Below are 18,635 nucleotides of genomic sequence, written 5' to 3'. Positions count from 1 at the left end.
GAGCACTAGGTTAAACCTGCAATTAAACACTCACTCTAGCTACTCAGTCCACCAACGTGCCACAGTCGGATTGCAGACCATAGCTTCTCCCTTGAACCCTAACTAGAGATTGACTTTGAAAAATCTGATCAATGATGGGTAAGACATTAAAGATACTTCTGAATTTAGGATCTCTGTCAGGAACAGATGTCTACCTTTCCAGCTGTGTCAAAAAAATCTCTGAGCTGACACCTACTGCTGGTTGTCCTGCACACCTCTCTGCTGGTGGAAAAGGGTGTTACAGACTGATTCATTACAAATACTTAGTTTATATTGTGATTGTGTTTACATCAATGTTTTCGGTTGCACCCACATGTAGGGGTCGCACAGCAAATCTGGTCCGCATACCAGACTTGGCACAGTTTTTACAACAGATGCCCTTCCTGACGCAACCTTTCTATTTTTAGCTGGGCTTGTCGGTATTGAGAGCTCACTGACAAGTGCACGTCCCAATGGCTAGGCTGTTTTTATCCAGCATCAGTGCCTGACTTTGCAAATGCCTTTTTGACAAATTGGCACAAACCCCCAGACATACACTCCATCTTGATTTGAGGAAAGCATTCACAAGAGAGTTAAGCCTGTTATAGCCACAAGGGGGAAGGGAGGGGAAGTAGCTTAATGATTGCAGTTGGTTTTAGAATGAGATGTTTACCAAGCTTATCTTCCGGTGTGCACAGTGAATGTTTTTTCATATATTGAATATTGTGCCAAAGTGGTAATAAAAACATTGATGGTACATTAATTTAACATGCTATTGAGTACAAAAGTATGCAGTTTGTGATGCATTCCAATTGTCATAGTTCTTCCCTAGTAGATGCTGTAGACCTTGGCATCTTAAACATTAGAATGTGGTGTTTTGAATATGCAAATATCATGAAAATGTGGATAGTTTTTAAGCAGTCAGGTTTGTTCCTAAACTCAATATGTAAACACATTCTGCTTTTAGAGTTCACAACAACGAGTTGGTGATTTCAACAGATTTTGTTGTTGTTCTGTATTGTGCCAACAGGCCTTGTTTGTCATGTGTATCGAAGCCGTTTTATAGGAAATGGGTGTAGTAGGTACTTCATGTTATGACCTGTTTCATGAACCGGGTAATAAATATATGCTTGTTCTCTTCAGTGAGGATCTTGCTTCTCATGATTTTCTCCCTCCATCTCTTCTACAAGGAGTCACTTTCTTCTCCTCTCAGCTTTTGAAGTGCCTGCATAATCAGCAGCCATCTGTTGTCACTGAGAAATATCAGAGCTGTGTGTGTGTTGCCTCACTCCCTCTTTCCTAGACTCATATCTCTGGGTTAGTTTGTGTGCTTATTAGTGTGCATGCATTATTAGGTGTGTGTGTGTGTGTGTGCTTGGATGCTTTGTCATTAGGGACAGTGTAAGTGTTGGAAGTGTTGGACTGCAGTGGGCTGATCACTCAGCAGTATGTTATTGGCAGGGTGCATTTTAAATCTTTCCATGGACATGCCATAAACACTAAAACACACACAAATACATACACTGATCAGCCATAACATTAAAACCACCTCCTTGTTTCTACACTCACTGTCCATTTTATCAGCTCCACTTACCATATAGAAGCACTTTGTAGTTCTAAAATTACTGATTGTAGTCCATCTGTTTCTCTGCATGCTTTGTTAGCCCCCTTTCATGCTGTTCTTTAATGGTCAGGACCCCCAGTACACCACTACAGAGCAGGTATTATTTAGGTGGTGGATCATTCTCAGCACTGCAGTAACACTGACATGGTGGTGGTGTGTTAGTGTGTGTTGTGCTGGTATGAGTGGATCAGACACAGCAGCGCTGCTGGAGTTTTTAAATACTGTGTCCACTTACTGTCCACTCTATTAGACACTCCTACCTAGTTGGTCCACCTTGTAGATGTAAAGTCAGAGACGATCGCTCATCTATTGCTGCTCTTTGAGTTGGTCATCTTCTAGACCTTCATCTGTGGTCACAGGATGCTGCCTACGGGGCACTGTTGGCTGGATATTTTTGGTTGGTGGACTATTCTCAGTCCAGCAGTGACAGTGAAGTGTTTAAAAACTCCATCAGCATTGCTGAGTCTGATCCACTCATACCAGCACAACACACACTAACACACCACCACCATGTCAGTGTCACTGCAGTGCTGAGAATGATCCACCACCAGTCCATCGCAGGGCAGACACACCTACACATACACATACATACACACACCCATTCTCCTATAGGGCAATTCAGTGTCTCCAATTAACCTGACTGCATGTTTTTGGACTGTGGGAGGAAAGCGGAGCTCCCAGAGGAAACCCACGCAGACACTTGGAGAACATGCAGACTTCGCACAGAAAGGACCTGGACCGCTCCGCCTGGGGATCAAACCCAGGACCTTCTTGCTGTGAGGCGACAGTGCTACCCACCGTGCCACCCATGTCATAATCATGTTTTGTTTAATTAAATTGAGATTATTAAGAGCCACGAATATGCAATCTATGCAGCAGTTTTTTTACACCACTGTACAGCAGAGGCAACACAGTGTGTTTGAATTATCTTTACACAGCCGTCTTTCAGGTCTTTTTGTTGTCTTTTCCCAAATTTCAAATCTCTAGCCTTCTTTAGATAGAATAAGAAAGGAGCAAGGGTACCAGAAGTCACGTCTTGTTGCATCTGTTTTCACAGTAGCAATATTGCAGCATAAGCCCTATGTATTTGTTTAATAGGGGGTCTGGAGCATCGCTACGTGACTCTAAAACCAATTTCCTGCTCCATGCAGATGACCTGATTCTGCAGTCCCTCACTAAAAAGGAATTGCAGCAGACCCTGGATTCACTAATGCTACACAGAGGGACTAAATATAAAAGGACAGAAACAAGCATGTTTCTTCTAAAAACATGAATATCTCAGTTTACTTTCTCTCCTGGGACACACAGAATGGAAAAGTAGTAATAAGCTAGTTCTTTATCAGTAGTTTAGATTGCCAAACTGGAAAGAGTACACAGTCATACTTAAATTGCCATGGTGAATTAAAATGGGCGAAGAAGAGAAAGCAAGCTGTTTATACATTTATAAATAAACTAAGGTGAATATAAACATTAGCATGTGACTATTAAGAGTTTTTTTGCAGGAGCTCATTACAGTTACTTTTCCATTGCACGGTACATGTTTTTAAATACATAATCCCACATTTAGTGTCTGTTTCCATTCCATAGTGGTTTGTATTGTTCCTTAGTAACTTTGTAATATTTTCCTTTGGGACCCAGCTTAATGATATATATACAGTGTATCACAAAAGTGAGTACACCCCTCACATTTCTGCAAATATTTTATTATATATTTTCATGGGACAACACTATAGAAATAAAACTTGGATATAACTTAGAGTAGTCAGTGTACAACTTGTATAGCAGTGTAGATTTACTGTCTTCTGAAAATAACTCAACACACAGCCATTAATGTCTAAATAGCTGGCAACATAAGTGAGTACACCCCACAGTGAACATGTCCAAATTGTGCCCAAATGTGTCGTTGTCCCTCCCTAGTGTCATGTGTCAAGGTCCCAGGTGTAAATGGGGAGCAGGGCTGTTAAATTTGGTGTTTTGGGTACAATTCTCTCATACTGGCCACTGGATATTCAACATGGCACCTCATGGCAAAGAACTCTCTGAGGATGTGAGAAATAGAATTGTTGCTCTCCACAAAGATGGCCTGGGCTATAAGAAGATTGCTAACACCCTGAAACTGAGCTACAGCATGGTGGCCAAGGTCATACAGCGGTTTTCCAGGACAGGTTCCACTCGGAACAGGCTTCGCCAGGGTCGACCAAAGAAGTTGAGTCCACGTGTTCGGCGTCATATCCAGAGGTTGGCTTTAAAAAATAGACACATGAGTGCTGCCAGCATTGCTGCAGAGGTTGAAGACGTGGGAGGTCAGCCTGTCAGTGCTCAGACCATACGCCGCACACTGCATCAACTCGGTCTGCATGGTCGTCATCCCAGAAGGAAGCTGACGCACAAGAAAGCCCGCAAACAGTTTGCTGAAGACAAGCAGTCCAAGAACATGGATTACTGGAATGCCCTGTGGTCTGACGAGACCAAGATAAACTTGTTTGGCTCAGATGGTGTCCAGCATGTGTGGCGGCGCCCTGGTGAGAAGTACCAAGACAACTGTATCTTGCCTACAGTCAAGCATGGTGGTGGTAGCATCATGGTCTTGGGCTGCATGAGTGTTGCTGGCACTGGGGAGCTGCGGTTCATTGAGGGAAACATGAATTCCAACATGTACTGTGACATTCTGAAACAGAGCATGATCCCCTCCCTTCGAAAACTGGGCCTCATGGCAGTTTTCCAACAGGATAACGACCCCAAACACAACCTCCAAGATGACAACTGCCTTGCTGAGGAAGCTGAAGGTAAAGGTGATGGACTAAACCCAATTGAGCATCTGTGGCGCATCCTCAAGTGGAAGGTGGAGGAGTTCAAGGTGTCTAACATCCACCAGCTCCGTGATGTCATCATGGAGGAGTGGAAGAGGATTCCAGTAGCAACCTGTGCAGCTCTGGTGAATTCCATGCCCAGGAGGGTTAAGGCAGTGCTGGATAATAATGGTGGTCACACAAAATATTGACACTTTGGGCACAATTTGGACATGTTCACTGTGGGGTGTACTCACTTATGTTGCCAGCCATTTAGACATTAATGGCTGTGTGTTGAGTTATTTTCAGAAGACAGTAAATCTACACTGCTATACAAGTTGTACACTGACTACTCTAACTTATATCCAAGTTTTATTTCTATAGTGTTGTCCCATGAAAAGATATAATAAAATATTTGCAGAAATGTGAGGGGTGTACTCACTTTTGTGATACACTGTATATATATATATATATACTATATATACACACACACATACTGATCAGCCCTACCATTATAACCACCTCCTTGTTTCTACACTCACTGTCAATTTTACCAGCTCTACTTGCCATACAGAAGCACTTTGTAGTTCTACAATTACTGACTGTAGTCCACCTGTTTCTCTGCATGCTTTGTTAGCCCCCTTTCATGCTGTTCTTCAATGGTCAGGACCCCACAGGACCACCACAGAGCAGGTATTATTTGGGTGGTGGATCATTCTCAGCACTGCAGTGACACTGACATGGTGATGGTGTGTTAGTGTGTGTTGTGCTGGTATGAGTGGATCAGACACAACAATGCTGCTGGAGTTTTTAAACACCTCACTGTCACTGCAGGACTGAGAATAGTCCACCAACCAAAAATATCCAGCCATCAGCGCCCGGTAGGCAGCGTCCTGTGACCACTGATGAAGGTTTATAAGTTGACCAACTCAAACAGCAGCAATAGATGAGCGATCGTCTCTGACTTTACATCTACAAGGTGGACCAACTAGGTAGGAGTGTCTAATAGAGTGAACAGTGAGTGGACACGGTATTTAAAAACTCCAGCAGCGCTGCTGTGTCTGATCCACTCATACCAGCACAACACACACTAACACACCACCACCATGTCAGTGTTACTGCAGTGCTGAGAATGATCCACCACCTAAATAATACCTGCACTGTGGTGGTCCTGTGGGGGTCCTGACCATTGAAGAACAGGGTGACAGCAGGCTAAAAAGATATGTAGAGAAACAGATGGACTACAGTCAGTAATTGTAGAACTACAAAGTGCTTCTATATGGTAAGTGGAGCTGATAAAATTTACATTGTGTGTAGAAACAAGGAGGTGGTTTAAATGTATATATAGGCATATACGGGCCGTATATGTGATGCAAGGAACAGACGGACCATCATTTGGTCATATACAAACATCACAGAATGCCACTGGAGTAAGACAATATATTTACCATTTTAAATCCAATAGATTTTATTTACTTTTAAGAGGCTTAAGAAAATTAGCAGTTTAAAAAGAACCTCATCTCAATGCAAGATAACACAACATAGGGCTCTCACCATCTACCTTACATAATACTGTGAAAATATTCAGGGTAACTGGAGAAATCTCAGTCATTGGCATTGCTGAATGTGTTTGACCTTTAAGCTGTCAGACAGCATGATTTTACATAAAAACCGTCATACTACTGTGATTAATATAACCACATTGGTTATATTTAAAACTAACCACAATGGTTATAATCAAAACCGTACTTGGGAAAACTGTTGTCACTTAACAAAGTGTGCTTGACTGGCTGCCTGCAGTTCAGATCTGTAACCAATTGAAAATGTATGGTGAATCACACCATGCCGACCACAGATGAGCAGCTAAAGTCTTGTATTAAGCAACAATGAGTTCCATCTGCAAAACTGCAACAGTTAGTGTCCTCAGTTTCCAACCCATTAATTTGTTTGATTATTAGGATTTTAACGTCATGTTAAATTTTGGTTACGTTCATCAGTTCAAGTTCAATGTCAAACACCAACACGGGCCTCCCTGCATCCCCAAGTCACCCCCCAAACCATTAAAAAAGTGTAATGAATAGGAAAGGTAATGCAACAGTAGTAAACATGTCCTAATTTTTTGAGTATGTTGCAGACACAAAGTCTAAATTTGTTTTATTTACAAAAAACAATGACATCGGTCTGTTAATGTATTGGAATTCTTTGTGCTTTTATTAGTTTAATAAAGATTCAAGAGAATTACCAAATCACAGATTTTTATTGTTTCTATTGCAGGTTCCTAATTTTCTCTCTTCTTGTTTTCACGTATGCAGTGGAAAATGCCCTACAACTGAAATACCACCTTTTGTTTTTGTGTAGGGTAAACTGCTGGTGCGAATGGGCCGGGTGAGTTTGGGAGAGAAAGTGTTGCGTGATGCGGTGCAGACCCACAGTCTCGCCCACGAGGCATGGAGCGGCCTGGGCGAGGCACTGCAGGTTCAGGGAAGCTTGCAGGCCCCTGACTTCTTCCTCACAGCACTGGAGCTGGAGGCCAGCTGTCCCATCAGGCCTTTCACCATCATCCCACGAGAACTGTGAGAGTAGAACTCCAACAAATCTGACATTCACACATTCACACAGGCATATTCACACGTGTTTATACATACATGTGCATCTTAATGGTGAAGCTTTTATTCTATTTTTTTATTATTAAAAAAAAAACTTTATTAGAACTACTGATTCTAATTATTAAGTGAAATTTTTGTATCATAACAATGACACTAGAACTTGAAATCACAACTAATTTAAAAGCATATAATATAACAAATGTTTGTATGCCGTGTTGAGACTATTGAAAACTTTTAATCGACAAAAACGAGCATAAATATGATGGTCATTCTTTATAAAGCAATGTTATTAACTCTAAGTACAATAAGACAATGTGTGTGGAAGGGAAGGGTATATGAAGCTTTTATGCAGTGTTTGAAAAGAAACAAATCAGCAGCCTAACATGCTAGTCCACCACTGCCTAGGGTTCGAGGTCCTGAGTTTGAGTCTCAGCAATGCTACCAGCTCTGTCAGGTGCCAAACAGACACAGTTGGCAGTGTATGAGAGAGGGAAGGTCGTATGGGGTTTTTTCTTCACTGTTGATGCAGTCGTATGCAACAGTTCCAGCCTACAAAAGGCTGCCGAGAACGATTTAATTAACTTTTTAAGAACCAACCAACCAAACGGACGATACAACCAACCGGACTGATTGTTCCTTTGCACTTTTTTTCCAAAGAAAATTGAACCACTCCCAGAAAATTATTACAATAACAAACGCAAAAAGCTAAGAAAAAAGTCAAATCTGACATCGTCCTTGAACAGCATCTACAATTTGAAATCCAGCTGCCAGTCTAATGACTTTCATGCTCCCCAATAAGGTAATTAAATTCGAACTTATAACAGTTATTAAGCACTAATGTATGTCTTCTACAACTTCACCTACATGAATAAACACTGTAAAATAATACAAATATATTCATTTTAGGAATGCCCAAGTATGATGTCATACAAGTCCAACCAGGTTGGTAGTGCAATTTTGGGGCATTCCCTTAAATAAATATTTTTTGAGAGATGAAGAAGGTAAAGATCTACTTCACTACTTACCTTGAAGGATGCTTAATGGTTGGTACAGCAATAAAGGGTGCTTAACTTCATCCTGATGTTAATTACACCAATACACACCAATAATGTTAGCAGTGTGTATGGAGGTATTACAATCCTGGAATTTGGAAACATTATCAGGAAATAGCGTTTGCACCATAAGGTGCACCTGGTCCTGTATAATTGCCTCATATTCTAGCTGTGATAACCATTATAGCTCAGCCAGCTGTTATAAGACTATGCAAAACAATTAGACCTAATTATTTCTACCAGATGACTATATTATTATACATGTATCTCCCATTATACTAAACAGCTGACAGCAAACATTTTGAGTTGAAGTCATCATTTCAAACATTGTTCTGTCCAGATGTAAAAATAGAGTAAAAGTGGGCGCATTAGTCCATATTATTTTCCATTGCTCCAGGTTTGGTGTTCCAGGTTTGATTCTTCTTACACCTACAACTCTGTGTGCACTTTCTGGACACTTTGTGCCTCTAATGCAAATTGTCACAGTTCGTGTTGAGCTCATATAGTAACAATCCTGTAAAGTGTCTCTTTTTTCCATTTGCCCTGCAATGGACTTGCAGTCACTGTACACCTTCCATTCCATAGGGTCCCTATGCAGTGCCCTTGTATTCCGTACACACAAATCATGTGATATCGGCTAAGGGAACTTCAGTTTGTTAAATCCTTTCATACAGCATGCCCTGTAGCATCACTTAAACGTCAGACCGTTCCTTTGCTTTTTGAAGTATTTAGCAAACTAATAAACCACAGCCATGTATCATACTGTGTATGTGATGTGGTAATAAACGTGAAATTTGTTTTTGGCTCACCTTCCAGCATTTCTAAACATTCACCGGTTACTTTACATCACTGGTGGTTTTATGGAAAGATTAATAGAACATCAGTCTGACATAATCCCGCTTGTACCATTTGCTACTCTCAGGTAGTGTGACCACTGTCTTAACCCACAAGACACGAGATGACTGATTTTACTGTCAGCTTCTTGTGTAGTGATGAACTGTGATGAAGTACTTCCTACACAGTTTAAACTTCCTTGCAGACTGAACTCTTTCACTCCCTACGATTTGGGATCTTGTTTAAAATAGTTGAGTTCCCTATGTAGTTAACTTCACGGGGAACTACTGGTGTGATTGGAACACAGCTCATGTTAAATGTACACTGTTGTGACTGTTCTCCTTGTGACTGCAGTTTGAGCCGTCACTATGTGGCCTTATTTGAACTGTTAAGTGTCTCATGTTGCACTCAAATCCTATATATGAAAGTCCTAATTGTCAGATATTTTTCATACCTGAAGGAAATTACCAGTATGTTTTAAATAAGGGAAATTAATATGTAAACATTTGTTTAATGTTAAGAATCTTACCATACAACTGTATCTTAAAATTTAAATTCTTAAACAGTCAGCACGTGATTTTACACAATTATTTTATACATTTTATAAAGGCTTTATACACACAATATGTGCTTTCTATCTGGTGTATGAATGTGTTTTAAAGGTACAACGTAAGTACTCTTCAAATAATGTGTTACCATTATTATTTATTAAACCGAAAAGAGATGATTGTATAATTATACTGTATCACCAAAGCTAGCTACATACACACTCCAACACCCTGATGCACTGAATTGTATCCACTGTGAACGAATATAACACACACTGGGTCACCTGACACGCTGTTTTTTTTCTATTTTAGAGTATTCAAATATCATTCCTTTCAATAAAGGGTGATTCCACGTCTGTGTGTGTTGTGTCTAATTTATTTGCATTTGTTCTATGTCAGTGTCCACGGCTCTGTAATTGGAGGGCTGTGGCTCAGTGAGATCTTGTGTATTATTTCCAGTGCTGCTGTGAAACTGGAAGCCCCGTTTCCTTTCTGCAGGGCGACTGTGGTTGCCTAGCAGCCATTCTTTATTTGAGTTACTGGGGAGACTGGGAGAGTTTTGAGTGTACCAGTCTTTTTTATTTTTTGAAAACAGTGCTGTGCTTTTTTAATGCAGAGGCTCTGGCTGTTAACAAGAATAAGGAATGTGCAGCAGACTGATGTGCATTATGTAAGAGTTGTGGGTTTTTAAAGCAGAACTCTTTCTGTCCGCTCTGAGCTGAAATGATGCAGAAAGCTAAGGGAACATCTCCATGCCCTTTAGCCTGAGGAGCAGTAAGTTCGTTATGTGGTCACAGGTTCACAGGTCTTCTGTTATCTTGTATTACCTGGCATCTCTCCATGTCGTTCACCTGGTACAGGTACTTGACTGTACTTTCACTTCAGTTCTCACTTCACTTTCTCTTACCATTTTTTACCTCTCTTTTACTCTCTCTTCCTCCTTTTTCATGGTTGTGACCCTCAGCAGGTGGGCCGTAAGAGGAGATGAATTAGCTGAAGAGTTAGGTGATGTATTGGGCTGCATGGCGAGGTCGTGACAGTGACTGGTAAAAGGAGACAGATAAATGAATGGTGTGGCCTGCCACCCTGACATCAGCTGATGAAGGGTGCTAGGCAGTGCCATTCATCGCCTTCACTGCCTGAACATTTAGGCTGGCCTGCAGACTCATTTATTGTCCCTCCACTTTCCTTGCTTTGCACTGTTAATATTAGTTCATTACATTCTAAAGCCAAAAGTTATAATACATGAATAGAATATTGTACATTAATTAATTAATTAATTGGATAGTAATACTATAAACCTATACTTACTATAACATGTTTGTTTCATTAACTAATTAAATCAGTTAATACTTGGCTATTTAATTAATAATTAACACTAGTAATTAACAAATAATCAATACTAGTAAACTACACTTAACTAATTAACAAAAAGCGACTCATTGGCTAAGTGGGTACCACTGTCACCTCACAGCAAGAAGGTCCTAGGTTCAATTTCCAGGTGGATCAATCCAGGTCCTTTCTGTTTAAAGTTTGCATGTTCTCCCAGTGTCCTCCTACAGCCCAAAGGCATGCAGCAAGGTTCATTGGAGATACAAAATTGCCCCTGTGTGTGTGTTTGTGTGTGTGTGTGTGTGAATTGTACCCACCATAATCCTGAATGGGATAAAGCTGTAGTAAAACAGACAATGAATAAATAAATTACAAAAAATCGCATCATACCTTAATTTTTCTTTGGTTGTGGGCATTTGTGGGCAATCAGAAGACTGGACTAGTCATCAGAAGATCACTGCTGTTGGGCCACTGAGCAAGGCCCTTAACCCCTTAATTGCTCAGACTGTCTACTGTAACAGTACTTTAAAGTCGCTTTGGATATAAGTGTCTGCTAAATGCAGAAAATGTAAATATCCGAGGATATGTGACACAGTGGTGATACTGAAATACTTAAAACACTCATTTAAAACTGTGTTTTGTTCTTATTGTGTTGTTTTGCATTTTGTACATGGATCTAAACCAATTTAGTATTGCCACCATGCAAAAATAGTGGAAATCAAAGGTACAATACAGTTTCATGAAATTAGAAGTCTCTGTGCGTACAGGTTTGTCTACTGGTTACTGTTGGACAACAGTTTCTTATGCAGCAGTAGAGCAGATCAAGTGTCTGAAACCAGGTACTCTAGCTCAGCTGCCTGATTAATATAGTTTTGATAAGGACAATCAGTACTATAGTGTATAGTGTTATCTGGCCAGATGTTTTAATCCTGTATCAGTTTATTCATTGAGCTCACAGGAGAAAGATGCTGAAAGAAACTTGACTCTGCTACCAAAGAAACCTGCCTTCATTGATGACTGGACACTTAATATCCTGTTATCTAAGTGATTGGATAATGGACTGATCTGTCATGTTTCGTTATTATCTGATTAAGAGGTTGTGTTCCACGTCTTTGCCGCTCATGCAACATCGACAGCTGGTTGGTTAGCTTTACCATTGCAGTCCAGCCTTAATATAAGATCATTTACCTGAGCCAGAGACAAACAAGTTAATCATGCACAACCGCTTCATATTACCCATCACAAACAATAGGAGTGCTCTCAAATGAGTTCTATTGAGCCTCAGCCTCTTCAAAGTTGCACGAGTCATTTAACAGAGCTCTGCTGTAATGCTAACACACCTGTCAGTGGCAAATAAACTGATACCACATGATGCTATTGTTTTGCTGTGTGTCCTCTGAATAAGAGCCAGGCTTAAATGACCTGTGAGCTTGCTCAAGCCTGTGGGATGTCCCCCAACCACGGACTAGAGTTACACTGTTGTGCACTTTTATTTTTAGGAAGAAATAAATTGAAATTATGGCTTTTAACTGTAAATTGGTGACTCACTTCTCCTGTGCAAGTGGATGTGGAATACAGAATTTAAAAGGACCTCATTTAAAAAGGTTTGTATGTTAAAATCATTTTAGGAGGCATAGGATGTGTGAAAATGTGATACAACACTTTCCTTTTTTCAAGAAAAGATTGATGCAAAATTTATTGTTAAAAGGTATTTTGACACCACTGATGTAGTCACCCTTGGAGTTTTGCCACCCTAGGTTAATGTTTTTTTTTTTTTTAAAGCCTCCCTTTAGTACTGTGTACCATTTTAGTCTGCCAACAAAACAGTGCTTAGTCTTCTCTTATAATGCCTGATGAAATTTTAAAACTACATAGTGAAAAATGAGAACACAGTTCAGATTTCCAATTAAATCTCCAAGTACCCCATAAAAGCCATGATGCCATATATTCTGACAAGGTTTAGCACTACCTGCTGCACCAACATGTCACTCTAAATGTATTGTTATAATAAAACTTCACTAACTGCTTTATCTATCAGAGCTGTGAGTGACAGAGCCTATTCCTGAAACACGGGATCCAGTCTATTACACCATTCCATCACAAGACACAAGGCGTACACGCATTTACCCATTCATTCACACCTAAGAAGAATTATTGGAGCTGGTTCATCTACCAGCATGGAGTATTAAACCAGAGTACTTACACAGAAATGAGAGGAGCATGCCAAAGTCAACATGAGCTGAGGCTGAGTGACACCAAGACTTCATAATATTTGTATTATCATTGTTGTTCTTGTTGTTTCTTATTATTATATAATATATTATTGTAGTTGTTGTTGTTTTTATTTTTATACATTATTATTATTATTATTGTAGTTGTTTTTATTTTTATTTTTTATATATTATTATGATTGTTGTTTTTTATATATTATTGTTGTTTTCATTTTTACATATTATTATTATTGTTTTTATTTTATATATTATTGTTGTTGTTTTTATACATATATATATATATATATATATATATATATATATATATATATTAGGGCTGTCAAACGATTAAAATTTTTAATCGCGATTAATCTCAGAATTTCATATAGTTAATCGCGATTAATCGCATAAAAAAAAATCTGTGTAAATGTTATAGAAAACAAGGATTTTTAAGTGAAATGTTACAATTAAAATGGTGAACACATTTTATGCTAAATGTACTTATGTTAAAAACTGCTGGGACAAGAGAAAACTGTAAGGGAGTTTATTCACTCACATACTAGGCAGTAAATGTCAGATTGTAGGTTAGAATTTCTCCATCAGCAAACATTGTAGATCAGCGGTGCTTTAGGTGGGATAAGGCGTAGTTATTGTATCAGACTTGTCTGTGGTTGTATCGTGACAATGGTTTGATGGACGTTTCTACACGAAGTGAGTGTGTTTTGACCCTTTGGGGCTTCCATAGTTCATGAACTAACGTGCTCGACTCAGCTTTCCGGTATTCGGTACAGAAGAAGAAGTTAATTAAGTGTAATAAAGTGTTCTGCTCCCGACAACTTGTGAATATAGCGTGTATTTATTTCTTTATTATGCAAGTGCATCACTACCACGATCGGTTACATTATGTTAACAAACCGCAAATGAAAAACGGTGGCAAGTCCGACATTAAAACGTTTGTTCTACCAGTCAAGTGTCAACATGAACTAGAATTTGCGTTAATGGCACTAATTTTTTTAATCGCGTTAAATTGAGGTCGCGTTAATGCGTTATTATCGCGTTAACTTCGACAGCCCTAATATATATATATATTATTGTTGTTGTTTTTATATTTATATATTATTTTTATTGTTGTTTTTATTTTTGTATATTATTATTGTTTTAATTTTTTATATTATTATTGTTGTTGTTGTTGTTGTTTTAATTTTTATATATTATTATTTTTGTTGTAGGTTTTATTTTTATGTATTATTATTATTGTTGTTTTTATTTTTGTATATTATTTTAATAGTTGTTGTTTTTATTTTTATATATTATTATTGTTTTTATTTTTATATATTATTATTATTGTTGTTGTTTTTATTTTTATACATTATTATTGTTGTTGTTTTTATTTTTATATATTATTTTTATTGTTGTTGTTTTTATATATTATTTTTATTGTTGTTTTTATTTTTATATATTATAATAATTATTATTATTATATATATAATAATAATTATTAGTATTATTATTGTTGTTGTTGTTTTCAATATTATATTATTATTATTATTATTGTCGTTTTTATTTTTATATATTAATATATATATATATATATATATATATATATAATTATTATTAATATTATTATTATTATTGCTGTTGTTTTCAATATTATATTATTATTATTATTTAATGCAGCATGTAGTCTGGAATACAGCATAGCTTTTCCTAAGAACTACGGTATTCCTCTGGATAGTCTGTGTGAACTTTGGCATGTTCCCCATTGCCACATGACTTTTGCCCCCTTCTAAAACATTCTATTGGGTGAATCAGCTATTCTGATATCTATATTTACATTCACAATCATCAATGCTCTGCATTCAGAGCCCTGGTGTATAACTCGTGATGGTGGAATAGTTGGAGGACCTCACCACACATATTTCACTCAGGCTCTGTTCAGCATTGTGTATAATAGCAAGTGCTGAAAACAGCTGTTTTATTGTGTGACAGTGACCTATTTGTCCAAATGAATGAGCTTTGTAAGCCTGAGAGTCATCACAAAGGCTCGGCTATTATACGGATAGCTAGCCTGTTTCCAGTGAGCTGCATAGCTGAGATAGCTGTGAGGCACAGCAGCTGGACATGCAGCAGAGAGAGTGCAATAGGTAGATAATGAGCCCGAGTTCCTCCCATATGCAAGCTAAGTACCAGACAATGAGGCAAAAGAAAAGGAGCAATCATCCTCTAAATAAATGCTGCAATTAGCTTGTCCTACATAGCTGTTATTGGCTTTCCTATGTAATATAATATGTGTGAGGAAAACATCACGTCACAATCATATATAATGCCAACAAAACATGAGGATGTCCATCCACGATGGCAACATCACAGTATGATTGTTAAACTGATTACACATTTTAAACATTTATTTTCTTATATATTTTGTCCTAATCAAGGTTGCAGTGGTTCCAGCACTAACGAAAAAACACTGAGCAGAAAACACATACACACTGGACAGGGTGCCAATACAATCGCAGGTCAACTCACTATTTATGCCTAGAAGCAAATTAAATCCACCTTCTCACTTTCACTCAATTTCTTAACCGCTTATCCAATTAGGGTCGCGGGGGGAAGCTGGAGCCTATCCCAGCTTTTCAATGGGTGCAAGGCACACAGTAACACCCTGGATTGGACGCCAGTCCATCGCAGGGCAGACACACACACACACCCATTCACCTATAGGGCAATTCAGTGTCTCCAATTAACCTGGCTGCATGTTTTTGGACTGTGGGAGGAAACCGGAGCTCCCGGAAGAAACCCACGCAGACACGGGGAGAACATGCAACTCCACACAGAAAGGACCCGGACCGTCCCGCCTGGGGATCTAACCCAGGACCTTCTTGCTGTGAGGCGACAGTGCTACCCAATGAGACACCGTGCCGCCCAAATCCACCTTCTGTACAGTATTAAATAAAATTCATTTGGTTTTACCATCTAATTCAGCCTTAAACATCTTCTCATGTTCAACCAAATTGTCTTGTATGCTTTAAAATGCAGTACATAGCCAAAATTATGTGAACAGCCCTTCTAATTGTTGAGTTCTGGTGTTTTAGCTACACAAACCCCTTACATATTTATTGCCCCTATTTTGGAGCAATAGTTGGAGAAGATCAGCTTCTGTTCCGGTATGACTGTGTCCCTGTGCACAAAGCAAAGTCCTTAAAGATGTGGTTTTACAGTTTTAGTCTGGAGAATATAGCTGGTGCAGAGCTCTGACCTCAACCGATACGAACACCTTACGAGGCTGGGATGAATTGGAATATAAACTGCAAGCCACCGTCAAACATTTGACATAACACATGCATGCTCTTTTGACTGAATTCCTTTAGATACATTCCAAAACCTTTCAGAAAGCAATTCCAGAAAAGTAAAGGCTGTTATAGTCACAAAGGAAAGAAGGAGGGAGGCAACAAGCTCATAGTCAGGTGTCCGGGGCATTGCAAACATAGCTTTAGAGTGAACACTTTATACTGTGGGAAATTGCTAGTGGCTTACTGGCTGTACTGTGGAACGTTGGGTAATCTTCATTGAAATTACAGAAGCTAGCTATTTCAAAACATAAAACATGCAGTGAAGCTACTATGGAAAAGGTAGTGTAACAAAAGATGTGATTGGCTTATTAATATGCCGCTTCAAAATATATCACAAAAGAAATATTCATGGATGCTACCCATGTTGGCTTTGTTGGCAAACCAAGGTCCCATCTGCCATGAGGGCTCATATGTACAAGGACAGGCATCCTCTGCCAAAACCAAAATAAGGAAAACAAATTTCATTTGAAAGGATATCATTTATTAAATATCCTTATTTAAACATTTTGTTAGAAATAGGTGTGGCTACAACACCTGTACTTAATCACTACACAGAGTGTCCACATACTTTTACATGTTAGCATTTACCCCAGACTCATTTATTTCCAGGGGTGAAAGGAAGAGCCTTACAGCTCGCTCCTGCATGCCTTGCCTGCATTACTTGGCTCTGAAAAAGCAACCCTACAATCATTAAGTGCCATTCGACTCCAGCAGCAGCTTTAACACGATCCCCTCCAGCCCAAACTGTAATGTGTGGAGGGCTGCAGTGTGTCTGAGGTGTTAATGCAGCTGTATTTCCCAGGGGTTTTAAAAGGAATGAGAAGAGGCGGGGGCGGCTGCCATTCTAGTAAGCAGCGCTCCGAATGGCTCTCAGTGGCTCTCGCCGCTCTGCATTATGCTGGCTTGTTGCAGATTGTTGCCTCATAGCACAAATGTCTGCTGAGCCACTGACTTATTACTTCACTGAAGAGAGATAGTGTAGCCAGGAGAAGCGTTGCTGTGCGCTCCATGTTTGCACACACCACAGGAAGCATTCAGTAAGTTATTTTTGGTGGGAATGGGGAGGAGGGGGGGTGTTCAGAGAGAAAGATTATTTTAGCAAATTTAGACTGCATACTGAAAGGCTGATTTGTGATGGAGGAGTATGAAGTTCATTAGGACTGAGATGCTGCTAAGCCAAACCTAAATGTGTATTGTGGAAAAAATTTGCCTGCAGTAAAAATATCTGCTGTGTGATGATTAATAATGTGAAATTCTGCCTTTTTCCTCTAGTTTTTCCCCTATTTTACATCATGATATTTTTACCCACTATAGTATGTGCCAGTATAGCATGTGCTTCCTCTGAGGCACACAAAACCAGCCAACTGTATTTGTAGGAGCTGTGTGCTTGTAGTAGCTGTGAGACAAATAACTAAATGTAATGGGTGTGATGTTTCAGTTTGGGTAAAACAGTGACATCCCTGTTCAGCCTTAAGACATTTAAGACCATCACATTCAGTAATTCAATTAATAGGGGATCAGTGGTAGCCTAGTGGGTAGAGCTTTGGGCTATCAATTGAAAGGTTGAAAGTTTGAATCCTGGCTCTGCCATGCTGCCACTGTTGGGCACTTGAGCAAGGCCCTTAACCTTCTCAGCTCCAGGGGCACCATACATTGGCTGACCCTGTGCTCTGACCCGGGCTCTCTCTGCAAGCTTGCAGTTCAAAATCTCATTCTTCATGTCAGACCCTCTAAAGCTCCATTAGATTGGATAGCATGCATCTGTGATCTGTCGTCTTCATGTCTTTCCTCAGATGTTTGATGGGGTTTAAGTCTGGGCTTTGGCTGAGCCACCTACAGACATTCAGAGACTTGACCTAAAGCTACTCCTTTGGTCATTGTTATGTTCAGTGGTCACCGCAGTCTAACTTTGTTTGCACTCTGGTGCAGGATGTTCCTGCATTTGGCTATGTCTATCTACACCTCAATTTATAACAGTCCTCCTGTCCCTGCAGTTAAGAAGCAACCCCACTGCATGATGCTGTCACCACCATGTTTCACAGTAGTAATTGTATTAGCTGGGTAAAACATAGTGCCTGACCTGGCAGTTCAGCAAAGCATAGTGCTTGCTATTCTGCAAAAGTTTAGCATTTTCTCCTATCTGGGCACCAGAGTGACCATTGGGTTGATTTTTTCTTACCTTTCTGACTAAGACCATTTTCTCCTGGATGCCCAGTTCTGCTGTACTGCCAGCTCTAGGAAGGTTCTAGGTTGTGCCAACCTTCTTCAGCAT

At 39.4% G+C, this 18,635-nt stretch overlaps 1 protein-coding gene across 1 annotated transcript in view; it reads left to right on the top strand.

Moving 5' to 3' along the window:
* ttc7a (tetratricopeptide repeat domain 7A) overlaps positions 1-7,086 on the top strand; it is a 64,199-nt gene extending 57,113 nt beyond the window's left edge. Inside the window, exon 20 of the mRNA XM_062995051.1 lies at positions 6,790-7,086. Within this exon, the coding sequence (XP_062851121.1) occupies positions 6,790-7,008 (219 nt within the window). The 3' untranslated portion in view covers positions 7,009-7,086. The remainder of the gene's footprint in view (positions 1-6,789) is intronic.
* Positions 7,087-18,635: the final 11,549 nt, after the last annotated feature.

This window comes from Trichomycterus rosablanca, chromosome 5 (genome assembly GCF_030014385.1).
Source record: "Trichomycterus rosablanca isolate fTriRos1 chromosome 5, fTriRos1.hap1, whole genome shotgun sequence".
Taxonomy (NCBI): Eukaryota; Metazoa; Chordata; class Actinopteri; order Siluriformes; family Trichomycteridae; genus Trichomycterus; species Trichomycterus rosablanca.
The sequence above is the reverse complement of the archived record's forward strand: the minus strand, read 5'-3'. Positions and strand labels throughout refer to the sequence as shown.